This window comes from Grampus griseus (assembly GCF_964374135.1).
Source record: "Grampus griseus genome assembly, chromosome: 2".
Classification (NCBI taxonomy): domain Eukaryota; kingdom Metazoa; phylum Chordata; class Mammalia; order Artiodactyla; family Delphinidae; genus Grampus; species Grampus griseus.
The window spans coordinates 116,937,072-116,950,231 of NC_139018.1; the positions used below are offsets into that span (position 1 = coordinate 116,937,072).

At 47.7% G+C, this 13,160-nt stretch overlaps 1 protein-coding gene across 1 annotated transcript; it reads right to left on the minus strand.

The window, feature by feature from the left end:
- Nucleotides 1–613: 613 nt before the first annotated feature.
- FAM219B (family with sequence similarity 219 member B) lies at nucleotides 614–6,072 on the minus strand (the record flags this gene model as incomplete). Its single annotated transcript, XM_082647135.1, has 5 exons — nucleotides 614–2,824; nucleotides 4,308–4,356; nucleotides 4,797–4,874; nucleotides 5,583–5,670; nucleotides 5,874–6,072. The coding sequence occupies 5 exons, from the start codon at nucleotides 6,070–6,072 to the stop codon at nucleotides 2,657–2,659; spliced, it is 582 nt and encodes a 193-aa protein (XP_082503261.1). The 3' UTR covers nucleotides 614–2,656.
- Between the last annotated feature and the right edge of the window lie 7,088 nt (nucleotides 6,073–13,160).

The window sequence follows — 13,160 nt, forward strand, 5'->3', positions numbered from 1 at the left end:
TCCTACAATGGCAGGAAGTACCTATGAGGGCATCTACTCTCCCTGTGCCTACCCTCTAGAGGTGGGACACACCCAGGAGGTTGCACAGCTGTGTGTTTTGCCACTGAAGTTTCTGACTAGCAGTCTTAGATGCTATCACCCCAGACTAAGCAGAGACCCAGGCTAGTAGCTCCTTCCTGTAGGTAAGGGATTAATCTCACACAAAAGAATCTTTCTGGGCTGCTGCCCACACTAGACCTGTACAATGGAATTCCAGGAAACTACCTTCAAAAAAGTTCTAGCCAATCTGTTCGGCTTTTTTTGGCTTCCAGTAAATTTTCTTCAGCTGAAAAAAAAAACCCTGAAAAACAAAACAAAACCTGGGAAGAAAGGGTCTGCCAAAGGGAATTCATTCTAATGAGAAGTGATATGCAAAGGCCTATTCCATCTGTGGTCTCCAATGAGCAGGCCTGAAAACTACGCCTATTGGGAACAGGAGAAAGGAGAGGCAGTCCTCAGAAGAACGGTTGGGGCTATTAGGCTATTTCTTCATTTCAGAATTCAGAAGGGGCAATGACCGTGGTCTAGGCCTTTGTTAAAAATCCTATTGCAACACAGAGACTCAGGCTCAACTAGCATGATTGTATTTATTCTTACAAACTTACAGAGCTATAGAAGCCTAAGCCAAGAGTTCTGTAGAGTAAACACCATACAGTACCACTCCCATCTGTGAGGTAAGCCTGAATACCTCCCTGTCTCCTCAGAGCGCTGTCACCTGCAACACACCCAGCACTTTTAATTAAGGCAGTCTGGTTCTAGACACCTTGGTGCCTTTGTTCGTGACATTCGTGGCTTCTAGCCCCAAGCAATCGACCATTTCTACCCTTCCTTGCTGTACAATGTTCCTGCAACTTTTTCTACGAAGGTAATGCCTTCCACACAGGGTCAACCAGCTCTGAAACATTCCGGGGGAGAGGTGTGGCCAAATACACCAGTGTGGCTTTACGACAGCAACCACCGGAGGGCCTGGTTCTTGGGGTCCTGCTGCCATCCTCACCCCCAGCAGCTGTCAAACACTCAGGCTACTCTGTCCTAACCAAATGAAGCAACAGACTGGGCAAGTTCCCAAGTTGGGGTCACACCTCAATCCTGACTACCCTACCCCTTAGGCTGGGAACCCTGTCCACTTCCATTCAGTCCCATTTGGTTGTAGGTAAGGCCAAAAAAAAAAAGAGAACCACTAAAAAATTCCAGAGAGAGGTCTGGTATAGCAAGAGATGCTATCTACTGGGGGTCACAGGAGATGATGCCGGCCTTTTGGTGTTTTCATACTGGGGACTGAAAGGCTGTATTGAACCCAGAGGTTTACTGTAAAGCCCAATCCTGAGTATCCACTGTGGGGCCCATGCTGTGGTCAGAGGAATCTGGATGCAACAGAATGGCTTTCCCTAGGGTGAAGGGAGGCCCTCTGCAATGGCAAGATTATTTCCTCGGGGGGGGGGGGCGTGGGAGCTTTCCCAGGTCCCTCCTCCTCATCCTGTCTGTGAGTCTCTGTCTCTGTCAAAGCCCACATATCTGCACCAGTATACTTTTCACCCATTGCTGCTACTCAAGTGTAAAAAGTTAAATAGGGGAATTCCCTGGCGGTCCAGTGGTTAGGACTCCGCGCTTCCACTGCAAGGGCCTGGGTTTCATCCCTCCCTGGACGGGGAACCAACACTGCCACAAGCCGCAGTGCGGCGGGGGTGGGGGAAAATATAAAGTTAAACAAATGGGAAGGCACCTAACTACTCCTGCAGCTCCCTCTGCTGGTAAGCAAAAAGTGCAGGCTTCCGGGGCGAGCTCCAGAACCTTCACCCAACCTTAGCTCAAGGACTGGGTGAAGATACTAGCTAAGACCAAGGTGAAGAATGGCAACCAAGGAAAGACAAATTTTGTCTACACAGTAGAGCAGTTTTTCTCTAAGGATGGACGGACCAAGTTACTAAGCTCACCCAGACAGTTGGACCAGATGGGAATGCTGTGCTTCCAGGGATTCTGGAAGCCTTGATCAGGTTGTGCCATTAAGCAACCTGCTGGACAGTCAAACAGGAACAACTGGAAGAGGGCCTTCAAAGGGCCCTGCTTTATGTTCTCTTGAAGGTCAAATAGGTAACCCATCTTGGAGCTAGGAAGAGGAGGAGAGCATATGGAATTTCTTGAACTGGATTGGTCCCAAATAGTTAAATTCTTTTTCAGAGACTCCCAGCTGCAAGCCATAAAGTGCTGTTCTCTGCCTCCACACAACATATCCAGCACAACCTGGGCGCAGGAGCTCTCCTTTCCCCTCCATACGGCATGGTGACAAAGATGTCTGCAAGTTTTTCTCTTAGCCAACTTTGTCACTCACCATAAGAACCAGAATTCCTCTGTTCCTTCCCTTATTAAAGTGGTTTCTCCAACCATTCCAACAGCAGAGGAAAACTGCAGAATCCCACCTATCCCCTGTGGCCCAGATGGGGGCCTCTGGCCTGAGAAGCACCAGGTATGGGGTAACTGCGGTCACTGACTTTCCCAGAGGGTCAGTGTCTCCAGTGATTCGGGGCTTGACAGCAGTTCCCACTGCACTCTGTGACCAATGAAGGGCCAACAGGACTCTGCAGTCATGGTGAGCAGGGCCCATCTTAGGGGGTTATGTCTACTGGAGGGTACAGGAGGAAGCATCCCTAAGACAGCACCAGCAGCAGGAGCATGTGGAGGAAGTCATAGGCTTGGGGGGAATGAGGTCCAAGTCCTCATCATCTGGAATCTCATCCAGGTGGTACCCATCCTGGAGCAGCTGCCGGCTCACATCCTGGTTCACCTGCTAAGAGCAGGAGAGGAGAGAACTATAAGCCAGGCTACAAGGCAGAAATAACTGCTGCCCAAGAGGCAGACCCGCATTTCCTTACTATGCATGCTCCACCCTCAGGCCAAGCCCACACAACCCGGGATTACAGGAAGAAGTGCCTCACCCAGCAGGGAGGGACATCCAGGGGCCTGAGCCAGTACTATCCAGGCTGCATTGTCACTAGCTGCCAGGGCAGCTGCCCTCACTAAAGAATCCTGAGAAAGCTGATATAAATATCAGATTACAGATTATGTTTGAAAGTCAAGACCTGACCATTCCCACTGGGAACCCAGACTGGTCCCTATGAAGGCTGAAGAATATGGAACAATGATAACAGAATAATCGGGTAGAAGGGTAGAGGAATATGGGTTAGAGTTGAACGGGGTGGGGAATAGCTTATGCTGCACTGCCAGTTAGCCGTGTCATCCTTTGATGCCAACAGAGCTCATTCCTTGCAAAGTGGCATCTGTCAGCCCGGCTTCACCAATTCCACTGAGCAGAAGGAAAATGAGACTGCAGAGTGTAGGACTTTCTCTGGTTCTTGGCTAATTTTTTTTTTCTTTTTTTTTTTAACAATCTTAGGCAGCCAGAGGTTCAAGGAGGATACAGTTTTCAAACTGCCTGTATTCTCTGGCAGAAACTCAGGGGGCGGCCAAGGGTTTCCAGGAGAATAAGGAAGAAATACCAGTGGTGTACAGTCAGGTCCCCAGCACTTCATCTCTGTCAAAGGCAGTAAGCCGCACGTGCCAGAACTTTACGTCCCCGTGTTTCTGTCTGGGCCAGTCACTCTGGAAACTGTCCAAAAGGCCAGCCCAGGAGTATCTATCTGTGTCTCAGTTCCCATAGATGGAACAACTGAAGGAACAGAAGTCGGCCTGGAAGAAAGCAAGCTTGGTGGAGGATGGCCAGGGGAGGGACAGAAATGCTAATCTCAGATAAAAGACAATCAAAAGAAGGGAGACTAGAATTACTGTGTGATGCTGGAGGCAGGACTAGGACCACTAAGTCCAGGCTGCAGGAGACACTTCCAATTAACAAGGAAGACTTCTCTATGAGCTACCTGAATTGTGTGTGCCGGTGGGGGAAGACAGGCAGCAAGGTTTCTTGAAGGTAGTACTCACTACTCACTACCCAATTACAAGAAGCATTCAAACAAGCAGAGGATGGTAAACACTTAGCTGGGATTTATCAAGAGGATTCCTTTTCTAAGTGGTGGCCTGGATTAGAAGACTAGTGAGGTCATTTCCATCCCTAAGGGTCTATGGTCTCCTGGACTTTCAACAGCACTCCTCAGACACCTAAACTTCTGCTGGAGGAAGAGGGCAGAGTAGAAGATTGGAGAACAGACTGGAAGTCTAGCACAGTGCCATGCATACAGCAGGAACCAGACAAGCATTTGGCAGCGGCAGTGACACTGCCTGCAGCCTGGCCCCACCACAGAAAGGTGCTCTGGACTTGCCTCTGCAGAGGAATACCCGGAGGAGTATCTGGATTCCAGCTCCCCATCACTAGGAGAAAAGGAAGACAGTCAGTTCGGGGAGATGCCCGTGGAGCACAGCTACAAATGGCAAGGTGCACAGCATGCAAAAGAGTCTGGAGGACTTGTGAAGCAAAGACCACACACCATAGAACTCAAACCCATAATCTGCCATGAGTATAAATGGCTCCTTCCATTGGCTCCAGCAGGGACAGGGTCACTGTCACTAACAGTGCAGACATAATAGGGCAGGATGATTCCCCCAGACAAGGTTGGTGCTTCAAATCCAAGAGCAGCAAGATCACCTATGAGTCCTCTAAGCAAGCCATCCTGGGAAGAGATAGTGCTCTGAAGCAGCAGCCCTGGAACATGCACAAAAGGTCTTGGAAGAGACAGGGAATAAGCGAAGCAAGTGATCTGAAATTTTATCCAAGTCACTCCCCAAGGGGTATTTTCAAGGAGGGCACTCACCTGTCAGAGTCGAGGGACACCAGGTTTTCATCTGGACTCTGACTAAGAGCAGTATAGCCCTTGTTAAACTTCACTGACCTAAGGGGAGATGGGGGGGACAGACCAAGCATAGATGAAACGCCAGCATTTCACAGGGAAAGCCAGAGTCCTCGCCCTTATGGAAAAAAAAAAAACTGCACTACTCCTGACTTGCCTTCTGTCTGGACAGCCATCACTGCCTGCCATGTATCTGGGCACAGCTCCTCAGAATGTGCACTTCCCCACACCACTCGCCCTGCTGCTCCTGAGCAAAAGCACACCTCTTTCATGAATCAGGAAAAGCCCCATCTCCCCACCTTATTTAACCAGAGAACAGAAAATCCAAAGTCCTTAGACAAATTCCTTCACCTGCTTTAGCTCTTCTTTGTAAAAGAGGCCCTGGATAAGGTCCCATCCAGCCCTCAGAGTTTACCGTCTGTTAAGAAGAAAATACAGCCCTGGCTGTTTCCACACTGCTCTCCATCCTCACTTCTGGGGATCCCAGCCACTATGCTCCCCCCTAATTTAGACAGTGAATGATCCTAGGCACTGACGAAAACTCTTATTCCAAAGCTCCTTCCCTGACGTCATCACATCCTGGAAGGGAAAGACAAGGTCGTTCCTCTTCCCGTTTTAAAACAGTGAACCGGACAGGTTGGCCTTAGGGGCATCACTAGCTGGGCCTTAAGCGTGGGTACTCTGTCTCCCAGACTACACTAAGGCCTTCTCTGGAAACGCTTGCACAGAGGAGGTGGCGCCTGCTGAGACCTTTTCCCTGAAGAGTCGGGGCGGTTCGGCGCGGCCCCCAGCATGCCTTTTCTCCGCAGAACTGCCTTAGCCAGGTCCCGGTGCTTCTCTGGAAGTCAAAGGGACCGGGTCAGCGGGGTGTTCCCCACTCCGCCGTGCCTCCCAAACGCCAGGAGCCCGCTCTCCGAACAGACTTCCGGGTGCGGGAGCGGGCTATAGGAGCCCCTCCGGGGTCGACCCAGCGGCGCTCCGGAGCCCGCCCGGGACGCGGCAGCCCGCCCAAGCAGAGACCCCTCATCGGGCCGCACTCACGCAGCTTGGCCTGACTGGAAGGCGCGCGCGCCACCATGTACGGCCCCCGCTTCTCCACAGCCGCCGGGGTCCGCTTCCCCAGCCAGGGGACTCCAATGCCGCTTCGCTCGGTGGGCGGCCCTGCAGCGCCGGTCCCGCTGGGCCGGGGTGCCGGGACAGACGCCCTCGCCGCAGGCTCGCTGGACTCCGCGGTCGCCATCGCCTGGCCACGCCCCGCCGAGTCGCGGAGCCCCGCCTCCTGACTAACCAGCTGTCAGCCGGGAGAGAGGCGGTCCCTCCTCAAGCAAGATGGCGGCGCGCAGGTGTGGGCCGTAAGCGCCCGAGCTTTCTGATCGCGCCTGCTGCAGGGTTGGCTCAACTGTTCCGCCCTTCCGGGGGCTGGATTGTTTCAGTCCCTCCTTTCTAGCACCCTGCGGTGCTCGTAGTCGGCCTGACCCTGGGGATGTCAAGCCAAGTTATGTCTCTAGTCGAAATTAAATATCGATATTTCCGGGGGGCTGCGGGTGCGCGCCCTCAGACTCAGAGCCCGTTAGGCCCTGGCGCGCACGCGCTCCCCGCAGTGTTTCCGCACAGGTCCTCTCGCCACATTTGGAGCTCCCCAAGGGCGGACCGGGGAGAGGCTGGATTGAACCGAAAAGAGCGGTATGACAAAGGGAGGTATTAACTCCCGTCTCTACAAAAGGAAACAGGCTCGAGAGAAAGGTTCAAGGACCTTGTGGAGGTCACACAAACTAGAGGCAGTGCCTTGGGAACGCCAAACCTTCGTTATTTCCAACACCGCGCTGTGCCCGAGACCTTGGATGAGACCTGACCTTCTCTAGGCCTCAGTTTCCACATTTTAAAATGAAACCAACGTCACTACCTGTCTTACAGTGATAAACAAGGACAAAATAGTACTTGGAAAGAAGAGTAAAAGTGCGCTGTGTTTGGGACTTCCCTAGTGGTGCAGTGGTTAAGACTCCACGCTCCCAAGGCAAGGGACCCGGGTTCCATCCCTGGTCAGGGAACTAGATCCCCCATGCATGCCAGGCAACTAAAGATCCCACGGGCAGCAACGACGATCCGGCGCAGCCAAATAAATAATAACTAAATATTAAGAAAGTGTGCTGTGTTTGTGTGCGTCGGGGCATGGAGCTGTCATGGCTCTTGACGTTTCTGGACCCCAAGGGATATGCTTGTGGCTGGCTGGAAAGTAGCTCCAGATCCTTGTAGTAATTGCCAAATCTCACAAGGCTGTCCCAAGGTGAATTTATTAGCTTCCACAGGGTAGGTCAACAGTGTGCAACTTATGAACCCCCAGGGCCACCCAGAGAGTTGAGCAGGAGTATGCCGCAGACAGGATAAGAGGAAAGGACTAAATTTTTTGAAAAATCAGAAGCGCAAAGGAATGCTAACTATTTGGGTAGATTCCACCGCTCTTTTTGACCTCCAGACAGCAATTTCATGTGGCTCAACTTAATATTTAATCCTCCTGCCCTCCCAACGAAGCACTGTTACTCCCACTAAGCAAATGAGGCTTAGATTTGGTCAAATTCACCAGTTAAGTGGTAAACCTGGAATTTGTTATTTATTATGTTTTTATATATTTTATTAATTTTTTTATACAGCAGGTTCTTATTAGTTATCCATTTTATACATATTAGTGTATATGTCAATCCCAATCTCCCAATTCATCACAACTGCATCTATTGAGATGATCATACAGTTTTCATCCTTTTATTTTGTTAATGTGATGTTCATTAAGTCCCCTACATACAACCAAGTTCTGTTCTGAGAACGCGTTTGTAAGTCCAATTTGTTCATAAGTCCAACAAAGTTAGCCTAGGTAGCCAACTAACACAATTGGCTATATAGTACTGTACTGTAATAGGTTTATAGTATTTTTCACGCAAATAATACATAAAAAACAAACACAAATATAAAGAAAACATTTTAAATCTTACAAGTAAGTACCTTGAAAAGTATGCCGGACACGTGAACTAACTCAAGTGATTGGACATACGAACACACGTTCGCACCTTTGAAAGTTCACAACTTGAAGGTTCATATGTAGGGGACTTACTGTATCATGTTGATTTAATTTGTGGCTATTGAACCATCCTTGCATTTCTGGAATAAATTCCACTTGATAATGTTGTATGATACTTTAAATATATTGTTGAATTCTGCTTCCTACTATTTTGTTGAGGGTCTTTGCATCTGTGTTCATCAGGGGTGAATTTTTTATCCTGCTACTTCTTTCTGAGGTTCTCTTTTCCCATCTCACCAGGTTTCAGATTTTACCTTTTGACTTTTCCTATTACTGGTAGAGCACAGATAACTGACAAATGGAGCCTATGAATCTGCGGGTCTTTCTGGGTTTCCAGGTCACCAGCCCCACCTTAATCCCCACATTAATTCATGTCATCTCCCTCTAGGGAAGAGATATTTCCCGATCCTCATATGGTACTGTCATACCTACTTCACATATATATAAGGAAAGTGACAGTCACAGGGATTGATTTGCCGAAGGCCACAAAGTTGTATAGGTAAGAGTTGAATCCTTATCTGCCTCAAAGGCCTGACCTCTTTTTGTTTTTTTGTTTTTTTTTTTTTGCGGTACGCAGGCCTCTCACTGTTGTGGCCTCTCCCGCTGCGGAGCACAGGCTCCGGACGCGCAGGCTCAGAGGCCATGGCTCACGGGCCCAGCCGCTCCGCGGCATGTGGGATCCTCCCAAACCGGGACACGAACCCGCGTCCCCTGCATTGGCAGGCGGACTCTCAACCACTGCGCCACCAGGGAAGCCCCTGACCTCTTTTTATACCAGTCAGGTGTATGTCTTTAATGTTATGGACTGAATTGTGCCCCCACCCACCCAAATTCATATGTTGAAGCCCTAATCCCCAATGTGCCTTTATTCAGAGCTAAAGCCTTTAAGGGGGTGATTAAGGTTAAATGAGGTCGTAAGGGTGGAGCTGTAATCCAATAGGATTGGTGTCCTTTTAAGAAAAGAGACACCAGGGAATTCCCTGGCAGTCCAGTGGTTAGGACTCTGCACTTCCACTGAAGGGGACACGGTTCAATCCCTGGTCGGGGAACTACGATCCTGCATGCCATGCAGTGTGGCCAAAAAAAAAAAAAAAAAAAAAAGAGACACCAAAGATGTGTGCACACAGAGAAAAAGGCCTTGTGAGGACACAGAGAAGGCAGCTCTCTGCAAGCAAGGCAGACAGTCTTATCAGAAACCAACCCTGCTGGCACCTTGATCTTGGACTTCCAGCCTCCAGAATTGTGAGAAATAAATTTGTTTTTTGTGTGTTTTTTTTTTTTTTTGGCCGCACAGCTTGCGGGATCTCAGTTTCCCAACCAGGGATGGAACCTGGGCCACGGCAGTGAAAGTGCCAAATCCTAACCACTAGACCATCAGGGAACTCCTACATTTCTGTTCTTTAAGCCTGTGGTATTGTTATGGCAGCCCTAGTACACTAATACAAATGACATTCTCCAAATTTTCAGAATTTACTTCCAGAGCTTAATACTTGCTCTAACATGATACTTTTAGAATTAAAATGCTGGGCAGACAGCTAATCATAAATAAAAGCATGACCACAGCTGTGGTGAGCCAAGGCTACCACAGAATCACGTCACTTTTTTTAACATCTTTATTGGAGTATAATTGCTTTACAATGGTGTGTTAGTTTCTGCTGTGTAACAAAGTGAATCAGCTATACACATACATACATCCTCATTATCTCCTCCCTCTTGCGTCTCCCTCCCACCCTCCCTACCCACCCCACCCCTCTAGGTGGTCACAAAGCACCAAGCTGATCTCCCTGTGCTATGTGGCTGCTTCCCACTAGCTCTCTATTTTACATTTGTTGGTATAGATAAGTCCATGCCACTCTCTCATTTCGTCCCAGCTTACCCTCCTCCCTCCCACTTTTCTTTGTTTTGAACAAACCTCCCCAACGTAGGAAAATTATGCAAAATTGGGCCAAATGAACTTGCCTTTGCAAAACATGGAAGATGGACTCCACGTGCTGCTAAGGACAAGCGCCCTGGCATCTGTACAAACAGGAGAAACTGCATTGGCAGCTAGCAAAGCTTAGGAAAGAATGGCTAGGCTTAAACCATTTTCCTAAGCACCATGATTATAAAAATGATTATAATGAATAAGACCTAATCTTATTAATCTTTCATTCTTATTATAAGCCTGCAAAGTAGCTCCCATTTTCAGATCATAAAACAGAAGCACAGGAAGGTTGGCTAACTTATCCATAGTCATATAACTGCTATATAGAATGGGATTTGAACATAGGTCTAAATACAAACCATTTTCTCACCCTATTTCTACATTGTGTTGCCTTCTGTTGGTTGATGGGTAGATGTAAAAAAAAAAAAAAAAATGCTGGACATACTCACATCATGTCCCTCTTGAGGCGATATAATTGGAATTTCACATCATCTGTGTAGTACTGTAGTACCCCCTTACCCATGCAGGATACATTCCAGGACCCCCAGTGGACGCCTGAAACTGGGGATAGTACAGAACGAACCCTGTAAAGACTATGCTTTTTCCTATACATACCTATGATAAAGTTTAATTTATAAATTAGGCACAGTAAGAGATTAACAATAACTAATAAAAATGTAGTGTAATAAAAGTTATGTGAATGTGGTCTCTCTCTCTCCCTCAGAATATCTTATTGTACGAATTTAATGTCTTTCCATCTTAACTAAGCGCTTATCTCACTGTGGCTATAACTTTTGCAGTTCAAGGTTCAACAGCAAAACTAGCACAAATATTTTTCCTTCTTCACGATAAAACAGACTGGAGTTGTTCTTAGACCTTAGCACCCTCAGCATAGGACTTTTTTTTCTTTCCTTATTAAGTCAAGAACTTTCACCTTTTCACTTAAAGGAAGCACTTTCCAGGTTCTCTTTAGCATATGCAAATTGCCAGCATTACTACTCTTGCACTTTGGGGATATTATTAAGTAAAGTTATTTGAACACAAGCACTGTGATATCATGATAGTCAACCTGATAACTAAGACAGCTACTAAGTGACTAATGGGATGTATGGGATGGAGAGGGAAAGCGAAAGATTTCATTATGCTACTCAGAACGGTGCTCAATTTAAAACATGTTTATTTCTGGAATTTTCCATTTAATATTTTTGTACCTCAGTTTACTATGGGTAACAAATTGCAGAAAGCAAAACTGCAGATAAGGGAAGGGACTACTATATCCTTGCCAGAAACATTTAACTGGATTTTAATATGAGGAAACAATCAGGAAGATGCAGATGTAGGACATTCTACACCACTGGCCTGGCCTCTTCAGAAAAATCAATTGTATATATTTTATGCCAAACTTCTTGAAGCATGTTAATGGTACTGTGGTTATTTAGGAGGAAAAGGCCTCTCTCTTAAACGTTGCTTAAGTATTTAGGGGTAGGGGCTTCCCTGGTGGCACAATGGTTAAGAATCCGCCTGCCAATGCAGGGGACACGCGTTTGAGCCCTGGTCCGGGAAGATCCCACGTGCTGTGGAGCAACTAAGTTCGTGTGCCACAACTACTGAGCCTGTGCTCTAGGGCCCATGAGCCACAACTACTGAGCCCACGTGCCACAACTACTGAAGCCCACATGCCTAGAGCCCGTGCTCTGCAACAAGAGAAGCCACCACAATGAGAAGCCTGCGCACCCCAACGAAGAGTAGCCCCCGCTCGCCACAACTACAGAAAAGCCCAAGTGCAGCAACGAAGACCTGACACAGACAAAAATAAATCAATAAAATAAATTTATTTAAAAAAAAGTATTTAAGGGGCTTCCCTGGTGGCGCAGTGGCTGAGAGTCCGCCTGCCGATGCAGGGGACACGGGTTCGTGCCCCCGTCTGGGAGGATCCCACATGCCGCGGAGCGGCTGGGCCCGTGAGCCATGGCCGCTGAGCCTGCGCGTCCAGAGCCTGTGCTCCGCAACGGGAGAGGCCACAACAGTTAGAGGCCTGCGTACCGCAAAAAAAAAAAAAAAAAAGCATTTAACGGGTAAAGTGTCACGTCTGGAACTCATTTTCAACTGATTGAGGAAAAAGTGTGTGTATATACTAGAACGAAACAAATGTAGCAAATCATTAATCGGTTTGAAATTTTTCAAAACAGAGTAGGGAAAGAAAAAGCTAGAGACCCCATTCTGTTAGGGTAGAAGCCCTACCCATCATCAAGCTATGACTGTGTTCTAGCTCTACCTAAAAGTAGACCATATTGTTAGTTTCACATCTCTACTTCTTAAAAAGGGGGAAAGGGGGACGTTTTGGTAGGGAATCAGCCTTTTATAAAAGGTCATTTGTGTTAAATCTTACCAAAACTGATTTTTTTTTCCTTTTTTTGGCCACATCACGTGGCATGCACGATCTTATTTCCCCGACCAGGAATCGAACCCATGCCCCCTGCAGTGGAAGCACGAAGTCTAAACCACTGGACCGCCAGGGAAGTCCCCGATAACTGATTTTACTAACATTTCCTTACACGGCTTTAGGAGAGAAGACATCTAAATTTCAACCTACTATTAATCCAATTCGCCTGAGGCTGCAGTCTGAACTGGCTGTATTATAAGTCACTCAAACCTAAAACCTCGTTATACAGCAGCTGGTTTCTACTATTACGGGGCTTCTAAAGTAAGACAGGATTTGTGTATTTTATTCTCTCAAGTAAACTTGGACTTCCCTGGTGGCGCAGTGGTTAAGAATCCGCCTGCCAACGCAGGGGTCACGGGTTCGAGCCCTGGTCCAGGAAGATCCCACATGCTGCAGAGCAACTAAGCCCGTGCGCCAGAGCCCTCGAGCCACAACTACTGAGCCTGCGTGCTGCAACTACTGAAGCCCATGCGCCTAGAGCCTGCGCTCCACAGCAATAAGAAGCCTGTGCACCGCAATGAAGAGTAGTCCCGGCTGGCCGCAACTAGACAGAAAGCCTGCACGCAGCAACAAAGACCCAATGCAGCCAAAAAAATAAATAAATAAATAAAATTACGTAAAAAAAAAAACAAACCTCATTTACTCAGTTCTTTAAGCAGAAAGCCTCCAAATCTACCCCAGCAAAGTCTTCGATGTCCAAGGCTAATACTGTACTGCGAGGGAAGAACATGTAGGGAAAAAAAAGAGGCACTAAGGGGCTGGCTATTATCAGCACATCCTCAAGACTATCTTAATGACCACTTTAAAACTTTATTTCACCCATTTTTGGGAAGGTACACAATTTGATCTATCCCCAAGGACATCCAATCCCCTAAGTCCAGGGTACTTGCT